Genomic DNA, 20,130 nt, shown 5'->3' with positions numbered 1-20,130 from the left:
TATAAACCTTCTTTGGGTTTTCAGAGAAATGGATGCACAAAGCAACAGAGAAGCCACTTGCCATTAGGAGCATCTCCATGGAAAATCGTGGCTGCTAGATGTCCTCAGTGAGCTCTGCTGGTGCGAGCCCAAAGGGGCCTTGGGTACCCAAAACGGGAGCTGCTTCGCGTAGCCCAGAGCTGGGCTCCGTAGCACCAGTGCAGCCATCCGGGCGTTGTTTGGACACTGCCTCGAGCCAGGTAAAGACCTTTTTGTAACTATTTCCCCAAATAGGAATACACACTTGATGCACAACCCCCAGCAGACTTCCCTATTTAGTAATCCCCGTCTCCTAACGGTGCAGCGTGAGGTGGAATGCTGTAGGGTGGAGAGTCGCACGTGCACAGTTCCGGGATCAGTTCCTAAGCGTAAGTCAAACTTTTAGGGTCAGGATATTCAAGGGGCCTTTGGTTTTCACCTTGCAAAACTTCTTTGTGTTGGACTCTATATACCTGACTGTGATTTAAGAACGAGCAATATTGCATCTTGCTTGCCCTGGACGGCACGATTCAGAGTATTAAAAAAAAAAAATAAAGTAACAACCCTCTACCATCAGCAACATTTTTTGCTGCTTACAATTTTATGACAGCACTTTTGGGCTACATTTAATGAAGACAGCAATATCAGAAATGCTGCCACTGCATCTGGTTTCAATATATTAGCAGCAAGTTATTGTTTAAAGGCTTTGTGGTTTAAAAAAAAAAAAAAAAGTTATATTGCTTTAGATTTTGAAAAGAAAAATAGATCCCTCCTTTATTAGCTCTCTAACTAGTTGAGCAAGAGTCATCCACTCTGCAGACGGACTCTAACGGGATAGATTTGGAGCGTGGAACTGGCCTTGTTGATCGCATGCCACAATGTGGCTTTTTCTGGCTCACCGAAGCCCGGCCAGACTACTGTGCAGAGAGCGGCGTTTGGGGGAGGCCCCCAGCTACTGCTGCGGGACCGGCTGCTCCGCTCCTGTTCTGAGGCTGCCGAGGAGGTGGATGGGAGGAAAGGCAGATCTGAGAGCATTAATGCATGCGTCCTCTTAAAAGCAGGCACGTTGCTTTACTTCTGAAGCTTAAGAGAATTTAAGGATTTTTCCTGCCTTTCCCCAGAAACCAACTTTCTAGAGTAGGTTTTACCCTGGGGCAGCTATGAGATCCCCACGCAGCTTTTTGTCAGCCATCTGATAAGTCCCCAAATAGCTCTCCAGCAGCACTCGTGCCTTGGGTATAACTGCGTCTCACAGCAGCTCTGTGGAGATAGGACTGGCCAGTTGGAACTCTTCTTTTTTTTTTTTCCTCCATTTTAACTATGAGAAGAGAGGCTTGTTTCTGGCTCTGTAATTTCTGTCCTAAACATTTTCTCTCTTTCATTATAAAAAGGCCACAGAGTAGAATGTGAACTCTTGAATATGACAGAGATACTGTTTCCAGGAAAAAAGAAATAGCTAACTTACAAAACTAAGTTTACGCAATAAAGTTATTATATTCTGCTCCTTTTAAGCAGACTCTCGTGGAATTTATGTACAGTACATGACAGATTTTAAAACTATTTATACCACAGTTAGAGCAAGACCTTTAATACTCTAGTCTTAAGACAGGGTTTGTTTTTGTTAGATTTCTTTTAAAGCTTTAGACAGTTAAATACAGTACATAGATGTTAGCTTCTAAATACAATGCAAGATTATGTAACCTTCTGACTAGCTTCAGCCACAGACTGGCACCTCTTTTAATCATTTCCGTAGTACAAAATGTTCCTTTCCTGATTTGGTGTGTGTCAGGGGGATAGTTTTAACTCATTTTGCACTGTGGTGCCAGGTCACGGTAACTAGAATCATCCACAGCTAGCGAGTTTGGTAAATCAACGGGTTAACGGAGCTGTATTGGAAGGATTAGGACTGTATGACACTAAGAGACCAGGAATATGACATTCATATTCGTCCATGGCCAGCACAGATTCATAACACGAATTCCATTGACATCTTTAGGATGTGCAATAGTTATTAGTGCATCTATCATCGCCTACCAGCTTACTACAAGAGAGAATAAGCTATTCTCCTTGGTGCCAAATCTTCAGACTTCAATGGTGTTAGCACTACAGTACATTTAGAGTTTGGTGTCTGAAGGCCTGACTACTGTACGGTTATATTTAAGACTAAGATTGTTTGGGGTATCTTTTTGTGGGGAAGAAAAGAGATGGAGACATTTTGACGGCGGGAAAGCTGAGACACTGAACACAGATCCATGCAAAAGTTTTGTTCAAGAGGAATAGAAAATATTAATGACTAAATCTAAAACCAGTTCCTAGTTGTTATTAAAACTAGCTACAGTACACTTGGTTTGGGTGCATTACTCTTCTAGAAGAGAGACGTCAGCTTTGGTAGTGCTTAGCATCCCTTACACACCCATTGTTGCCCCCCCGAGGCGTTACGCGCTTTCAGCAGAGCTGCGCTTTGCGTGGGCCGGGGCGGACCCCTCACCTCGGAGGTTCCTGAAGTAGAGTTTTAGCTTCTGCGGCTCGGTGATACGTCTCCTGGTGAAGTCCGCACGCGGGTGGCCTTGGGCGCAGTGATCTGTCTGCAGCAGGTGGAAGAGGCTTGCCATGTTGGGCCCAATCTTCTCCATCAAGCTGTCCTTGATGGCGCTGACAGTCTCTTCATCACACTCCAATAAGCTCCTCACCAGCTTGTTGTAATACCTGCGTGAGAGTTACCATCCGTTACTCCAAGGTGTCTCCCAGCAAGACCAAAGAAACAAGGTAAGAGCTGATCTCAAGCCAGGAGACCAGTCCAAGCGATAATACTATGAGAATCAGAATTTTTAACTCATTCAGGGTGTGTCTGAAATTGACTTTCGACAGTGCACAATGTCCATGCTCTCACTGCATCTAACAAATGCCCTGGCGCTGGACATGCTGGGCCCATGACATACGGAAGGAACACAACGCATCAGCCTTCTAATTTAGTCGTCCTAAATGAGGAGCTGCTCCAGCTCTGAAAGGTAAGGCTGTAAGCACAAGTGATTCTGGTGTTACCCTAGTGGATCGGGAAGAAGGTGAGAGCAAGGAGCTGAGACGATCTAGTAATTGGCTTAAGTGTGCATTTTACTCTCCGCTAAACAACCTGAGTTTCTAGAGCTTTAGGAAGAAGAATAATCGCATCTTTCTAATAGACAGACACTGCCCATCAGCAGACAGGATAACTGGCTAAACAGACCACTGGTCTGAGCCAGTACAGCCCTTCCTACGAATGCATCCATCCCTGCGGCACCATTCCCTTTCGTCCCTCTCCCTTGCTCCATGCACAGCAAGGGACCAGAGGAGGGAGAAGCAAGCCCAGTCCAAGTCAGAGCCTGACAGATGCACGTACTCCCTGGGGACAGATCTTTAGGACATACAATCAGTTGTCACTTCCAACAAGCTGACCATGCATTAAATCACAAGTGAGGACCTTATGCTTTGCCTTGTTGCGTGCCTGCCTCCTCTACGGCCTGGTGCTGCATTTTCGCCTTCCAGCAGCCTTGAGTACTCGTTCCTTGCTCAAGGAGGGAGCCAGGAAATTGTGCTGATCTGTTTCCCCAACGCTGCTTGAGCCGAGTGGAGAACAGTGCTCAAAGGAACGATCCTCCGCGGGGCTAAGGCAGAATCAGCACAGCCCTGCGTGCACGGCTGGCTCGGGCAGGGAGAGCAAAGCTGGCAAGTGGGACCTCACTGTACAAGAGAACATCTTCCTAGGGAGAGAAAGTTGGGAAAAGAGGAACAGTCCCATATTTGCTGGGCTACTTCTGCCTGAAAGGATGTCGGGGAACTTATTTTAAGCCTTTAAGGTCACCGTGACATTTTTCCACAGGAGCAGAGAAGAGAATAACCTGCAGGTGGAGGAGGGGAAGGAAGAGGGAAATGAGAGTTCACATTCAAACTCCTTTCCTAACTCTCAGCTCTGGCCTTTAGAGCAGCCAGTGGAGGTCAGGTGAGGTTAAAGTTTCTGCTGCACTTGACGTACAAAAGGACCAGGCTTTGGCACGGTGGAGTACAGCGCAAGCACAGCTCGGCAGTGCTAATATTAAGGTCTGAAGCGTGCCCAGTAGTTGATGATGAATACATCTGTGCGAGCCATGCACCCAGCTTAAATCTGTCCAGTCTAACAGGACAGGAGGAACAGATCCTATCCACCTTCCTCTACACCTCCTTCATACAAATACAGCCTGGTGGTTTCCATAGCTGGAGCTGGAATCGAACAGCTCGCTAGTGCCTTTCAGCAGCCAGACTGCAAGCAAAGGCAAGAAGGCTTTCCTCTCCTCCTGCTCCTGCCATGAGATTAAATCACAGGAAGATGCTATGACCTTTAACTACTTCCTCTCAGTGTCCCAGGCCAAGTGGCACATTCTTATTCTGTGGCTATGTTGGGAAAGGGGCTGGGAAAGCAGGATGCTTTAGGAGACCTCAATGTAAACTATTAGCTGGGAAATCCTGCTGCTTTTGTTACTCAACATGTCATAATATCCTTTGGCTTAGACAAGGGTTGGCGGCTGTGGGGGAGGAGTTCCCTCTGCCTCGGGAGACAGCAGCTCCAGTTCAGGCTCGGCCCTCTGGAGAGGAACATCCCCAACACGTATAACACCGCTGCTGCTGTCGCTGCATCCCACCTCGCTCAAGTGTCCACACGTCCCCCCTTCACCCCAATGCCCCTACAGCCCCGCCAAGGGCTGTTTAACTCTACAGTCCGTCGTATTAACCTGAACTACTCTTTCAGCCTGTACAACACTGACGCCACAGTGCTGCCTGCTCCTCGTCCCAGCCCTCTTCCAGATCTGCTTAGGGGAAGAGGGGAAAGACACCCAAGTATAATTTTTGCCTTCCCACAAGTATCATTTTCTGGATATAATATCTACAATAGAGTTTTCTATAATAAATTTATGCTGGTCAGAGATGCAACATCTATACATCACTTCTACACCTGTCCCAGGATAGGTCTGAAGGTTTAAGATGCTTCTAGATCAAGTCAAACAGCCACCCCAGAGGAGCTGTAGCATTTGCCGCAGCCAGCCAACACGTTAAGTTGCAGCTTGGTCTGTTTGCACTCAAATTCTAGAGCATATTTACTCAAACTGTTCAAAAAGATCCCTTTTATCCCAATCACAAGACTCAGCACTGATTGTTCCAGGATTTAGAGGAAGAAATCCCTGCCCTTGCAGTGTGACTGCGCAGACTGCAGTAGCTCCCTGAAGCCTCTCTCTGTCTCTTGTCCTTGGAGGATGGGGACAGGGCAGTTCTGTGCTCAGACAAAGGCACCAGAGCGCAGCGTGACGTGCCCATTTCTGTGGGCAGCCTTGCTATCAAGAAGGAACAGGGATGAAGACAACCCTAAAAGAGACCATTAAGAACACCAGACTATCCCTAGAAATATGAACTACGGGATCATGGTAGAATAAGGTTATAGAGGAGCCTGTTCGCTGGTTCCCTTTAAGCTTTCCTAGTTCTTCATATTGCCATGGTAAGTCAGAGGGCAAGGCCTCTTTTGCTAGGTGCCATATAAACCCCAAAAAGGGGATGGTTGCAGTCTGAAGAAGTGAATGAAGTTGCAATAGGTTGAGAAGCTCTGAAGTGCTCAATATGCCAGAGATGCTATATTAATCAGACTGGTTTGGTATTTAAAACCTCTGTGTACCATTATACTGCATTCAAACTAAAAGAACTAACATTTAAACAAACTCCAGGCTTTGAAGTAATGTACGTCTAGTTAATTTTATGATTCTCCCCTAGAGATGTTTATAATCGTATTTACCAAAAAGAGAATCAGAAGAATGCTGGTAAAACTTAACAAGGATTTGAAAAGGCAGAGAACATTACTTAGGCTAAGCTATATTAGGACTTGTAAGAAGTTAGTCAACTTGGTTCCTCTCATTTCTTTCTCTGTGCTTCACATTTTTGCATTTGATGCATTTTAGCTGAGTAAAGCTCCACGTACCGGTTCGAGAACTGATTTGGAAGCTGGACGACCTCCGTGATGGCTTCAGGATTTCGTTTCGCAATGCCGCACATGTCCAGCTTGCTGTAGCACTCCTCTTGCACTTCGGAGATCATTCTTTGGAAAGTGGAGCACCTCCGGATGGCAAGGAACACCTTGGACGTAACCCCATTTGCAATGCATTTCAAGCTTTCTTTCACAAAAGCTTTTCCCTGGAAACAGAAGAAAAACGTTAAATTGCAACAGATTTCATAGAAAGGGATCTATTAACAGATACTCCGCTGTGGTGGGCTGCTATTAATTACCCTTGCTGCAATTACAGACCTGCTGGAGGTCCCTTACCAAGCACAGCAGGGAATTGGACCCTAAATGCTCGCAATTATTGCATAGTTACAGTCACAGCAGTTTAAGTTGGGATGCACACAGTCCACAGAGAACAGGGAGCTCCTGTTCCCAAAAGATTTAGGCAATGGAAGTCTTTGCGTGAACAAACCTAGAAGTGCCAGCACCAGAGATGGGCCAACTCTGCCCTCCGGGAGGGGGCCGGACCGCTCGCTGCATACCAGCGATTTAACACATCTGGTTCACCAGACCTCAAGATGCTTTAAGAGCTTTTAAGTTTGTCCTTGGGAGCGAGAGCGCAGGGAATGAGGGGGTGTGCACATTTTGGGAAGAAAGTACGAAGGAAAAGGGCCCTTGGCAGAGCCACAGTCCTCTGATATTATCCTATTTATTCTGCTGCGAGTGACTGCAGCTCCGGAGAGGCTGATCTGGCTGTGCATTCCCAGGCCCGAAGACTTCCAATTCAAATCCCAGCCCTGTGCCAGGTCACACAGTCAGAAGACTTACTTTGTTAGAAGAACGTTTATATTTCCTCCTGAAGAGGAAACTTAGCTCTCCGCCCCACAAAACACTCCTTGCCAAGTCCTCACACATAGCATACAGTATGTGGAAAATGTACTGTAGAAAATAGCCCTGAAGGATGCATTTGTAGCCAAAAACCAAAATCATGGTTCAGAGGAGTAGCTAAGCAGCAGGAAGGGCTGCAAGAAAGGAAGGGTTAAGCCTGCACAGACCCCATCTCCATGAGGACAGAGAAATTAATGCATCTGTTCGGCAAAGCATTTAAGCACGTGCTTTAGTGTCACAGGGCTTGTAAAAGCACTTTATTGAATCGGGGCATGAAAAGGGAGCTCTAACGGCAAGGTATTATTCTTGTCCCCTTTATACTCGTACTGTACCTGAGTGTCAAATTTAGCAGCACTGTACAGGAAGGACTTGCAGATGTCGTACATGCCATCCGTGTCGCATGTGGAGTTCTCCAGGCAGGCGAAGGCCCCGCAGCCCACCTGGAGGGCACTGTTCAGACAGCGAACCACCTCGGCTGCAGAGAGAGGCACAGGCACAACATTATGTACGCACCGCTCCCCGACGCCTGACGCTGTAAAGCCCTTCTCCAGCACAACATCAAGTCACGCTCAACTGCAGTCAAGCAGTAGCCTTATTGCTTTTCGGGACTGGAGGGAGAGGTAACGAAGAGAGGCCAAAGGCGCTGCCAAAGGGAGTTATTAACTGAAATCATGCAACAGATCACCAGCAAATCAAGGCACAGAAACTGCAATTACCAAAACCTTCAATCGGTTACATACGGTTTAAAAGACAGGCAACATCTGATAGTCTTTGCCTAGATGAAGACTTACAGGTCCATCGCAACTTAATTCTGATTGCATGCATTTACAGCTTTATTCAGAGTTCCTCTAAAGAAGGCAGAAGTAGTGAGGATGGGCCCATGAAGAGCACTGGGTGGTGAGGTCTTCTCCACGGTCTTAGACCAAAGGCAGGTCAGAGCAGCTTGGCAGCATCTGGCTCACAAACCTCATTTAAAAGGAGACTGAAGTGATGGCGATTGCCAATGAGCTGGCACGAAATTTGCACTTACTGCGAGGAAGCACTGGTTTTGCTAGCTTTGGAGGCATTTGTGCTTTTCTAAAAAGCGCCAAGTATCTAGAAATAAGATTTTAGTTTGCGTGTCAATTATCAGTACTACAAAGGACTTGAACGAGCAGCTTGGTGCTAAATACTAACCTGGTACCCGGCAGTTTGCAAGCATAGCCAAGAAAGGTCATACTGCTGAAGATTTGCAGAGAGAAGGGACATTTGGGCAGAGAAAGTTAAGGTAATGGAGCTGACCATGTATAATTAAAATCGTTGAGGCAGTAGTTAGTCTGAACAGGAGGGTATCCATGTCATCCCATCTTTTTTAGTGCAGATACTATGCATTTTAACAATGAATCAGCAGTATTGCCACATGATTGCCCTGAAATTAGTAGGGATTAACCTTTTTTGGTAAGCTGAACATCTGTCCCCTTATGTGTCTGTGCAAGGCATATTCATTACTTTTGCAGATCATGTTACGAGACATTCTTTAGGAAGAAATGCAAACCCAGTGTCTCCCATCAAGATCCTAGGTGTGGGAAAAGTGAGGATTTGCATTTAGTGGAAGAGAACACACCTTATTAAGAGCTAAGTTGTAGCCTAAAGACGTATCTATAGAACTAGGATCTTTACAGAAAAGAGGAGAAAAAAAATATTTAAAAGAATCACCCAATTAACCCCTCCTTATTCTCCACTCTTGCTTATGCGCCTGAAGGGAGAAATATTTAGTAAGATCATCCTCTCCCCAGTTCATAACCTTACCATTGCACAAGTCATTCCCATGATTATGTTTCCACAGGTTCAAATTATAACTTTGCTTTCAGCAGACTTAGTATGCATTAAGCTTTTATTGTTTTAGGCACGGTGCAATAGTGAGACCCTATGTTTCTATAGCAACCAAATACAAAAGGAAATTGAGCAAACACCCTAGTATAATGCTGCAGAGCCTTGCAGATCTAAAATAAGACATCTGTTAATGAGCTCCAAATTAGAGACCTAATATCTTTTCAGTATACTAGAAGACATTTTTAATTTCCATTGTTCAAGACAATGTGTCCAACTTATCTAAGCATCTATAGTGCACAAAGTAGAGACATCCAGAGCTGACTTGCCAGCAATTTTTTTATCCATTGTAAAAGCAAGTTTGCTAAATGTCACAATCGTATTTTTATGGTACCATCTAACTGATAGCAATCAGTTTTTGAAAATAAATGCTAGCAGTGGACAGTTTCTAGGTTACTGCATTCTTCAAAGTCGCATATCTCTCTCCCCCTCTTTGAATAGACAGATGTTTGGCAGAACAATGGTTCAGTCAAATTTCCACGGATTTTATCAACTTCCTAAAAAGCAAGGAATTTAACACCAAAGTATGACTGCAATTGGAGAAGAGAGAAAGATACATGCAAGCAGGGGAAAAAAAAAAAAGTACATGGAACTCATTTAGTAGATGGGGGAGGAGGAGAGAGAATGGATTGCATCCTGCAAGCAGATCACACACCGGTTCCCTGACCCAGCTCCTGAAAGGAGAAGATTTCTTCTCCAGCTATGCACCAATATCCTCCTGAATCAGACCCTTAAATTAATATTTGTTCCTACCAGCCATTAAGTTTATAAGCAAAAAAAAAAAGAAGAAAAAAAAGAAAAATCAGCAGTAGAGATATCTGAAACAGTTTAACACATCAGGGTTCAGGCTCAAAGCCCTCCTTGCTGGGTGTTACCTGAGTTCTGGGCTGCAACCCTGGGTTTCCTGGGGCTCACAGAGTCATTCTGTTCAGCTTCATAGGATGCAGATGCACTGATCACCAGCAGCAGGAGAAAACCAGACTTTAGGAGCATTCTCTGACAAGTTTCCGCTAAGTGTGGCTTTTTGGGTGGGTTTTTTTTTTTTTTTTTTTTTGGTGTATGTGTGTGTGTGTCTCTCCTCTTCCACTTCGGCTTGAGCAAAGATGTGGATCTGGATACGCGCTCCCAGGGAGAGAGAAAGGAGTCTGCCGAGGCTCGGGGACGTGCCGCAGCCCCGCTCTGCCCGGCCCCTCTGGCTCCTGCTCGCTGGGGGACCAGGAGCAGCGCCGAGGGCTTTTATAGCCGCCCTTATCGGTCCCCCCGCGGGCTGCCGAGCCAATCGGGAGGCGCTGGGCAGAGCCAATGGCAGACTGGACTCATTCAAGCCCCAGAAAACTGCAACTTCACAGGAAGAATATTTTCCAGCCAATTAAAAGTACCTGCCAAACAACAATAACCAAAAAGTTAATCTTTGGAGAGGCGGTGGGAAAGGGAGGGGGGGACTTCCTATGGATAATTGAGCTCAAGGAAATGACAGGGCAGTCCTAAATCTTCCCCCACCCCCCAAAAATCACCTGCCCTTTAAGAAAAGATATTTTCCCATCCGTTTAGCAGTTATCCCAGGGTTACAGCAGCTTGGAAGAAGGGAAGGGGCATTTTTGTACGGCACGTACAATGGGGGCTGGCGCCGAGCCTTCACGCGGCGGGGCAGCCCTGCACCTGACCTCAGCCCCCCAGAAAGGCAAAGAGGACGTACCTGTGTGCGTGCAGATGGGAGGCATCGCCTCTTGCCTGCCAAAGCACGTGCGCGCAACACCGAACCCGTGTACAAACACACTACACCTCACGTAGGCACATGCAAATACCCTCCCGGTGCCTAAAACCTTATTCCTCGTACACTGCATTCCTGATCTTCCCCTCACTTGCACAATTACGTTAATAAAATCCTGTGTTCATACCTCAGACTTCAGTGTAGCCTTGCTTTTACTGGTTCCCAGTAAACCAGTAAAGCTCAAGAAACAATTTTTTAGGTGTTTGGTGGTCGTCCCCCCTCCCCCCCGCCCCCCAATTCAATCCTGCTTTTCAGATTTCATAACGGGAGGAGGAACTCTAATGCTTGATTTAATCTTCATTTTAATAGGCACATAATGAGGATTAACACACTAGAGAACTGATTATCCTGTATACCAGAGACAATTTAGGGCTCTGAGTATTTAAGGGATGAAAGTATAAGCAGTAGTATTAAGTCTTAAGGCTGAAAGGAAATCAGGAAGGTGCATGGAGAAAGGAGATGTATAGATAAAAAGTTACAAGTTCCTGCAGCTTAGAATAAGTCGAAAGATTTAGATATCAGGTATTACTGATCAGAGACGAGATAGCTTCTTTTGGATCCTGAGCATGTTTGACTCTCACTCAGCTATCCCCACGATCTTTTCTGTCAAAAGGAAAAATACTCTTGTCTCTGTGGTGTCAGGCAAGGAAATGCAGCTCGAAAAGATTCATAGATCCGTCCACGTACAGAAGTGCCGTTTGGATGAACCAGTTCTACAAATCTCATTTAAGTGGAGGTGCAAAAAACCCTTGTCCTGTGAGCATTCATTCAGGTTTATGGGTGGCTAAATTTAAAAGTCAATAAGGAAGCAATTTAAAGAAAAACGTAAGTAGCCTCTTCCTTAGTGGAGCTCCAGAAACAGTGCCCACTGCTTTACCTCATTCCTGTCTTTTTTTGTGTAGGTTTGACAGCTCTGACCGTGACAATGGGACCGCTCTGGTTCCTCGCCCCATCCCTGAGCTCTCATTTCTTCCGAGAGGGAGCTGACAGCTCAGTTTGGGCTGCGCAGCTCCATTCGTGTTGGCATATTTGGTGTCAGCTTCAATTGGAATAGGAACAGGAGTGAGGTTGTGCTCCTGCCTTGGGGTCAAAATAACAGCTGTGCCAGATGTTCCAAGAACATTCAAAAAGCACTGAAACAGAAGGGTTTCGGGTTTCGTCTCAGTTTTGTGACACTGAGCCAATTTCATTAAATAAATAAAAAAAAAAAAAAAGAAAAATATAAAAAAAGAAGCAGCCCTGCAAAAGCACTGTGGTTTCTCTACTTAATAGGACCAGTCCAGTTTGCAAGTGACAATAATCCCATAGGGTTTGATACTGATTAAATCAAAAGCAACTCTGGCATTGACTTCAATGGGGGATGAATCACCATTCTATCTAAGTCCTATTTGGAGTGGAAGCATTGCATTTTCCACAAAATTGAATTTCAAACTCAAAGCCCAATTTCTCCACCCCTTCACCCCCAAGGTGAACATTCCTACTTGTCTTTTTTAATGTTTCAATCTGAACTGAAGTAGTTTGCAAAACAAAACAGGTTGTCCTGGCCCTGTGAGCACGTATGCATCCTGATTTGAGTCCAAGTGTAAGGAAAAATTCGTAGCAAGTAGTTCCTATTGATACTAAAATTCTTCCAGCACATTTTCTATTCTTCCTCATATCATTATTCCAGGGCTGATTTACTCCTTTAGGGACATATTTAGTATTTGTACCTGCTGCATATTTTTACAGCAACCAGTTTTAATTACAGATAGCAGTAACAGGAGATTAAGATGAGGTTCAGTTTGGTAATGGGAACGGGCACTACAATACAGTCCAATATATTGGATCAGGACACATGCAAACATTATAATACCAGAAAAACTTTATCGAGTCTCCAAAAAGACCTTGTGAAGGCAGTACCTTTATTACTGCTTTAAGAAAGTGGGAAAACGAATTCAGGAGTGAAGGACCCATACTGAGTTGCTGTCAAATCTGGCAGGAGACTTGTACAAGCAAATTTCTGCAAGAGACATTTGAGTCCTTTGGTACCAGAGCATATTTGCATTACTTATTTTGCATAGTGAAGGCAACAAGAACTGCAAAATCCCCCTGTAACTTCCATTCTGCACTCGCTGTATGATGGCAGAGGAGCTTGGCTTCTCTCTGGTACTCAAGCTTTTAAAGGGAAAAAGAAATAACTGGTGCAGGAATCATCAGACTGTTCAAAGATCGGTGGTCTGCCCACTCCAGGGTCATGCCTTTAAGACCGTTGCTAGAAGGTTTAGGGACAGAAGAATATTCATGATGGGATAAGATTTTCCCTAAAAATCTTCCCTCCTCCTGTTCTCAGTTAATAGCTGGCCTAAACCCTAGAGATCTCACCAGAAGAGAAAAAAAAAACAAACCAAAAAATAAAAACCCAAAAGAAGTTCCACTATTTGTTACTAAAGGCTCGACATAACCGGCTAGAAGAATTTTCGCCGTAGCTTCCCTTACAGGTTAAATGCTGCCCTGAAGTAGAAGGGTTTGTTTCCTGGCCGATACATGTAAAGGAAAAAAAGAAAGGCACTGTTAGCCCTGAGCGAACTGTCCCCTCCTTTCCATTTCCATTCAAGAGATCCTATTAAATTGAACAGTAGACACTATTGTACCACTGTTAGTCCATGCCCAAGGTGTTAAGATTTTTGTCCAACCTCAATCAGAAATATAGGGGAAAACAAAAGAAGAAAAAGAAAAGAGGGGAACCTAAAGTCAATAACCCCCCCGCTTTGTGCTCAGCTGCTGCCTGGCTGGAAGCTGCTGCGAGGGCAGCGGCCCCCCCTGCCATTGTGTAACTCGATCCCTGCCCACCTTTCAGCCCCCCTTCCCCAGCACAGGACCCCTCCATTCGCTCCGCTCCGGAGGGACGTGAGCAACTGCATCACCTCGGGAGTTAGCAACGCTCCGCTGGTTCGTCCCCGCACGTCTGCTCCTTCCAAGCAAACGAACCTCCTCTTATGCCGCCTCTCGCGGCAGCGACACTTCGGCACACACGTACGCAGCCACCCCACCCTTTCTCGCGGCTCGGCCGGTTGACACGCTGCAGTTAACTCTGTTAACGCGCAAAAGGGATGGCCGGAAAGTGCCGCCACGGAGCAGCGTTGTGCGTATGGGGTAGGCTGGCACAGAGCAGGACCCATGTCCAGCAAAGGGCAGAGCATGCTCCATCTGCAACTTTAACGTGCGTGGAACCTCATGGGAAACGCTCCGTGCGTTATAAGGATCAAACCTGCGCTGTCTCGAGGCCTTGATAGCTCGCCAGCCGCCTGCGCACATCTCGCTGGACCAGATCCTCAACAGGTGTACATTAGTATAACCGCCGAATTCAATATTAGCCCTTCATCTATGCCATTATTCTGATGCGTCACTACACGCTGTCTGGATGCAATTCCCCATCGTAGAGTTATAAACCAGGAGTAGCTTCAATTACACTGACAGTATAAAAGCAAAGTAAGGGAGAGGCTAAGCAGAACCTTTTAATTTGCTTAGCCCAAATGAATAACCCCGGCTGCACCGGTGCAAGTGATGTCAGAACTTGTTCCAAAAGGCAGGATACAATTTAAGAGTTACCTGGGTGTCTGCCCCAACAAAGCCACTTGGATCTGTCTACAGGCTTTGGCCTTCGCTCCATAAACCTGGCAACAACAACAACAAAAAAATCTGCTCAAAATCTTCTTATTAAACAAAGGGATTTAATATCTCTGGTTTATATGCAAAAAGTCAGAATAGGTTTAATTGTGTCATGACCACTGTATGTTTAAGGTACAGTTGTTGAATGCCCAACATAAGGTTGCAACTATTGTCTTCTACTGTGTTTGAGTTAATCGGAAACATAAATTAAAGGTCTTCTCATATTACTGTACCATATTACATGATTTATTCACCTCGCACAATCTGATTTTTTAATAAAAGGAATTATGTATTTTCGTGTATTTCTGCTGGGATTGTTTTGTATCTTGTAAATGCAATGCATGATGAAAAGTGATTACTAATAATAACCCGGTATTAGCTCTAAATCCTGACTGCCTGTTTCAACGGGATTTTGATTAAAACCAAATGTGCATCACATATCAGATACATAAAGAACTTTCAGGACTCAATTCCTGGTACCTTGGCCTGATCCAGGCAGTGAAAATATGCATCTGTGGAAGGTGAAACAGTCCTTTAGAGGCATTGCTGTGGCAGGCTGACAGCTTTACTCCACTCTAACCAAACATGGATATCACTGGTTTGGACTGGATTTGTACCTGAAAAACAGAGTCAGAGGTTTTTTAATCCTTCCATTCAGCAGGTAGATGTGCCAGTCCCAGCCCTAAAGCACTAGCCGAGAGGAGTTACAGAAGCAGGACGTGGCCCACAGAGGCGAGGAGGTTGCATTTATACGCGGCAATATGCTTTGGCAGGTTATCCCACATCATGCCGATGAGTAATGTATTTTGGAGGATGCGCATGGAGACAGAACGCCAGGTTTTGCACACAGTGACAGAGTTGTTCACCTGAAGTAAAAGCAATCGGAACTCAGAGATGCTGGCACAGATGGAGAGAGGGAGGAAGCCCCCCAAAATTTTAGAGTGGTTGGACTCCCATCACATCTACTCTCCTCTGCGCAGCCAGCAGCTCACCAGCCGGTTGATCCAAAATCCCCAATTCTTTTGACTGCAGCAAGTTAATCCCAAACCTGATTTTGAGGGGCTCTGGGTAAGACCTTTACTCAGGGACTCCCCCATCTACGTGGGACTCCCACCGCAACAGTCTTTGCCACAGAGGCACCCCCCCAGCACTGGCAATAAGTATTTCCCTCCCCCTGCTCCAGAGCCTGATGACACTAGCAAATATCTAAATAGTTTCTTGCAAAGGCTTGCCTTAACCAGAAAGAGGATCTCTCATTAAAGCATAAAATTAAACACTTCAGAACAAAGATATTGGCACATTAATATGGAGATTCTGCCTCACCCCCCCTCCTTCATCAAAATGCATTAGCCCTTCATGTGCAATTTGCATTGGAAAGCGTAGGAGCCACATAGCATTAACAGCTGTGAAATTGGTGTCATTCTTAAAGGTTAAAATAAACCCAGCTATTCTCTAAAGCTGCCAAGCATTTCTTTGCAAGATCTATGGCCAGAGCCTTCATGAATCATGAATTTGCTTTTTTTGTGTGCTGTGGAAGGATCCTTGGGAAGATCTTTCCCCTGTTTACAGACAGGCAAGAGCATTCCCCGCTCAGCCTCTTGCAGGGTGACCTCAGCACTAGGTGTGAAATAAGGCAAGCAGGAATCAGCCAGCAATATACATTTCAATTTGCACAGCAGCTGTTTTAAAAAAAAACAAAAACAACAAAAAAGGCAATGACATGGCAGCCTCCTCACTTTACTCTTGAGAAAGTCTCTTGAAACTTTTCTAGCCAATAGTTACTGGAATTTGTTTTGCAAGAGTGTCATTTTGTATTTTTTCTTTTTATTACCGTAACAAGTCACAGATCCTAAAGTTAGTGTATTAAATATTCTGGTTACCATCCTGACAAGAACGTTTAACATGAGAATCATACTTTCCCCGTGATTTTTCAGAAGCTAGAAAGATTATTCTCATGGAAAAACTATTAATTGCCAAGGCCTAAATAACACAGTGCCTTGTTAGGTAAGAGGAGCTGAGTGAGTAGAGCGTAATTCAAAACATATAGAAGCAAATGGGAAAGCTCCCCTGGGGATTATGGCCTCTGGTCTCCGTGCCAGAGGTTGACTTGCAGCCGACGCAACCCCAGAACTGCAGAGGCTGAAGGTCCCTGAAATCATTGTCCCTGCTGGATTTTGGGCTAGTCAAAGCACAGGCCACTGGATGCTTCTTGTCCCAGTCCCCACCCTGAAATACCCATATGCAATACCTGTTTGTCACAGTAGAAACATACACAGGGTATTTTTAGAAGAAGAAAACCAGGGAAATTTTCTGTATTTTCTCTGAGGTTCTGCATCAGTAACACAGCCATTCTTCTCCTTTTAGGGGTCCTGGTAAAAAACACTGGCTCAGCGATGGTCTCAGAAGAAAAGATATCCCCCATATCCTCACTCACCGTCAACTCAACCACAATGTTGTGCTTCATTGCCCCTGGAAACTTTACGATTTAATATTTATTACGCTAACTGAAGGGAAAGGCAGTACCATACACCTCTGTCCTCCCCGAGCCTGTACAGAGAGTAACGGTGCTGCATTCTCTGCCATGCCTCACCCCTACCAAGTCCTACTTGCGACGCAAAGCCATGGGAGCGTCCAGAGCTGGGGCTGAGCGTAGCGTTACTTCCAGTTCAGATGGGAGGTTAAATCGAAGAGGAAACAGGCCTCGAACAGCTTGTTCCCAACCCTGCTCTGCCTGCTGCCCTCCACAGCGCATGCTATCCTCCCCATCTGCTGCTTTGGATGTTAAACCCTGAACATTGCTAAATAAGTAGGGCTGTGAAGAGTCGCGTGTATTGTCTGGCTGAAGTTCACTGTGGGTTGGCCTCCAAGGGAGACGATGATTAACTCGACAGCATAGTTTGGGCAGTGAGAAAGACTGGGTTTTGTAGAGAAGCAAGTCAGCATCTCCAATCCTCTGCTTGCTGTCTCCTTCAGCAGGTTCAGTCTGAACAGTGCGTTTCGTCGCTACACCTCACACCTACTTTTGCGAACGAGCAGGAAAAAGAAGCAGGGAGCTCTGAATAATGTATTGTGGTTTCCAAGCTGATTTCTCCCCCCTTCTTTTTTGATCAAAACTGAACTTAAAATAGAAGAGGAAAAGGGCTTGCATAAATATCTGACAGCTGCTCCAAGCTTTCTCGCTAGTGCGGTAACCAGCAGAACAGCGAAGAACCTGATTTTTTAGCGTCGTCAGAAGACCTGTTTTGGCCCGTTTACTAGGAAAAGAGACAGGAGAAGGTGTTATCAAAGCAGCTAGCCAGGTGAGGTCTACGGACACCAGTGAAAGAAAGAAACTGGAATCTAGGGAGTGGACCAAATGAAAGGGAAAGGGATAAAGGACACTAAGGGGGTGACAACGAAGAACTAATCCGAGGCTGTCCCCTACCTCCAAGGAGACTTTATGTATTTATTTGCCATGGGAAATTTCACCTCCATGCCTTTCCTAATTGGGCATGCAGTAATACAGAAGAGATCAGAGCTCCATGTCCACATTTTTAAAACAGGCTTTTGCCTTTTTCACACCATTCACTAAAAGTGAGAGGAAAGCAGATTTTACAGAAGAGAGTTTCAAACATCCGTATCATGTCAGGGCAAATAGGTGAGTTTTAGGGACCCTGCAGAGGTGAAGAGAGAAGAGGTGAGATAATTAACGGTCCTCTCACAGCAAAAATCACAGCATCCACAACCTTGATTTAGTTCGCTTTTCAGCAGCTCCTTCTGAACCAGCTATGGGAAAATAAAGACATCACTAAACGGGACAATCAATTTTCATGGAAGATAACAGCCTGGCCAGCAGCGTGTTATCTTCTGAGAGAACAATCCCTTTGTAGTCCTAAATTAAGATTTGTCTTCCAGATTGCAGTTGCATCAGATGGAAACTAAAACCAGAGCAGCCACAAATTGATTGTCTTTTCTAATTGTCACTTATCTGGTGTGCAGCCATAAGAATAAGCATCTTAAAGGCCTTATATGAACTGGGCATTTGCCCCAGTTCAAGCCAGCACATTAAAAGATTTGGCCAGGGATTTCCAGTTTACATCTCCCAGAACAGCAGCTTCATCCATCGCAAACTTCTGAACACCAAGGGTCTTTTTCTGGGAAACTCCATTGTCTTAGCTCACAGTTTAAATTTTAAATAGAACACAGGAGATCTTTTATCCCCATGTAACAGTTGGGAAACCCATACAGAGACTTTAAGGCCTGATCCACAAGTGGATGGCCAGTATCAAGAAACTAACGTCTCAGCTAGATCATAAAACAAAAATCAGGACTTTGGTCCTGCTCTGCCCGTACTAAGCAAGCCAGGATAATGCCCACAATCCTCATTTCAAGATGAGCAGAATTTAACCTCGCATGCTTTTCGTCCAAAAATTCGACACTGGGCTCTACATAAAACAAAAATCCATCACAAAACGAAAAAACCCCAACCCATAAAATAAAACAAAAAACCCCTCCAAACCACTAAATTAACTAAAACCCAATGAAGTTTATGAAGTCTGCCATGATTTTCGAATCCATCCTTAGCAATTATAGCCTGATTTAACAATGTGACATTTCTACAAACACACGGTATATGCACGGGTGTGTGCACGTTTCTGACGGTTTTAATTCCCTGGGCACCTACAGCTGCATTTGATGGGGACATAAACGCCTCAGAGTTCCCCATCACCTCTGTGAAAAGTAAGTTGTTAGAAAGGACAGTTGTTAGAAGACAACCCTAAAAACCACTCCACTCAAAACCTACAGCATCTCGTCACCCCTCACTGGATACCAGAGACTCCATGGGGGAAGAAGGGGGAAGGGAGATGTCAGATGCCCCAGTTGTGGGAAAAGCTTCCATCGCAATTAACAATTGCCCACAAGACACAAATCTGTGGGAAACCAGGCTTTGTTAATCCCTGCGCTCAAGGAAATACTTATTCGTACCCTGAGGAAGGGGCCTGCTTCCTGCCAGCTGCCTTCCCACTGAAGGGACCCGGGTGGGTGTCTCCAGCCACCACTGCTCAGGACCCCCGTACGCACCATGGCAGCATCCAGCCACTCACTATCGCTCATTTAAGATCTGAATATTTAAGACCTGGCCAGACAAGCTACACAAGTAATTTGAAGCTTAATCTCTTGTGATATTTAAGACATGGCTGGACAAAGCCTGAAAAAACTGGAAACCAACCTGCGCTATTCAGAAAGACGAGCTGAAGGACTGGATAGATTTTACCATTTTTATCCTCACTTTTCCACCTTTTGGCCAACTTGTTTGGAAATTCTCACTCTCCTCCCAAATACACCCTGCCCTTCTCTACAGTAACCACACTTTCGATCCAGTGTCAAGGCTTTGAAATCTCAGATGTTGCAGATTGCTATAGCCAGGGACCTATCAATGGAGCTACAGGACAATTTGGCTGGTGTCCAGTCTGCCCCAGATCAAGACAATTGCTCCACAGTGACTGCTGTAATAGCTACCAAATAGCTAATCCAAAGAGCTTACCAAAGCTTTTAGCAATCTTCTACCAGGAAGCTCCTGATTTCTCAGCTGAGACTGTCTCTTCTTGTGGAGAACTTCTTATGGTGCATGATAGGTATTTGCAGGTATTATTTCAAGGGATTTCAGAGCTATGCTGAAAGCCTCCTGCTTACCAGACAGGGTTCAGGAGAGAGAAAGGGGCCTGGAATAATAAGTGAAAACTGCTTAGATCTTTTCCAAAGATCACAGGCAAGAAGTGTGGTCTCACTTGGAAATGCTCACCATGGCCTGGATTCAGGTAGCAAAAATCTCCTAAAGCTGTAAGATGAAGGCTAGCTAATTAACAACACTTAATAGCTGGCTAAAAGAGGTATGGGTGCAACAATGTAATACGAGAGTCCATGTCACGGAAATTGAAATTTTTTTCTCTGGGGCAGGTAT

At 45.2% G+C, this 20,130-nt stretch overlaps 1 protein-coding gene across 1 annotated transcript in view; it reads right to left on the bottom strand.

The window, feature by feature from the left end:
* Window positions 1-1,218: 1,218 nt before the first annotated feature.
* The window catches only part of STC1 (stanniocalcin 1), a 55,336-nt gene continuing 36,424 nt past the window's right edge, over window positions 1,219-20,130 (bottom strand). The window contains exons 2-7 of the mRNA XM_075523685.1: window positions 14,670-14,806; window positions 14,130-14,194; window positions 9,646-10,149; window positions 7,234-7,376; window positions 5,993-6,204; window positions 1,219-2,724 (exon numbers count right to left, since the gene is read on the bottom strand). Coding sequence (XP_075379800.1) covers window positions 2,454-2,724; window positions 5,993-6,204; window positions 7,234-7,376; window positions 9,646-9,763 — 744 coding nt within the window. The 5' untranslated portion in view covers window positions 9,764-10,149; window positions 14,130-14,194; window positions 14,670-14,806 and the 3' untranslated portion in view covers window positions 1,219-2,453. The remainder of the gene's footprint in view (window positions 2,725-5,992; window positions 6,205-7,233; window positions 7,377-9,645; window positions 10,150-14,129; window positions 14,195-14,669; window positions 14,807-20,130) is intronic.

This window comes from Mycteria americana, chromosome 23, assembly GCF_035582795.1.
Source record: "Mycteria americana isolate JAX WOST 10 ecotype Jacksonville Zoo and Gardens chromosome 23, USCA_MyAme_1.0, whole genome shotgun sequence".
NCBI classification, from domain to species: Eukaryota; Metazoa; Chordata; class Aves; order Ciconiiformes; family Ciconiidae; genus Mycteria; species Mycteria americana.
The sequence above is the reverse complement of the archived record's forward strand: the minus strand, read 5'-3'. Positions and strand labels throughout refer to the sequence as shown.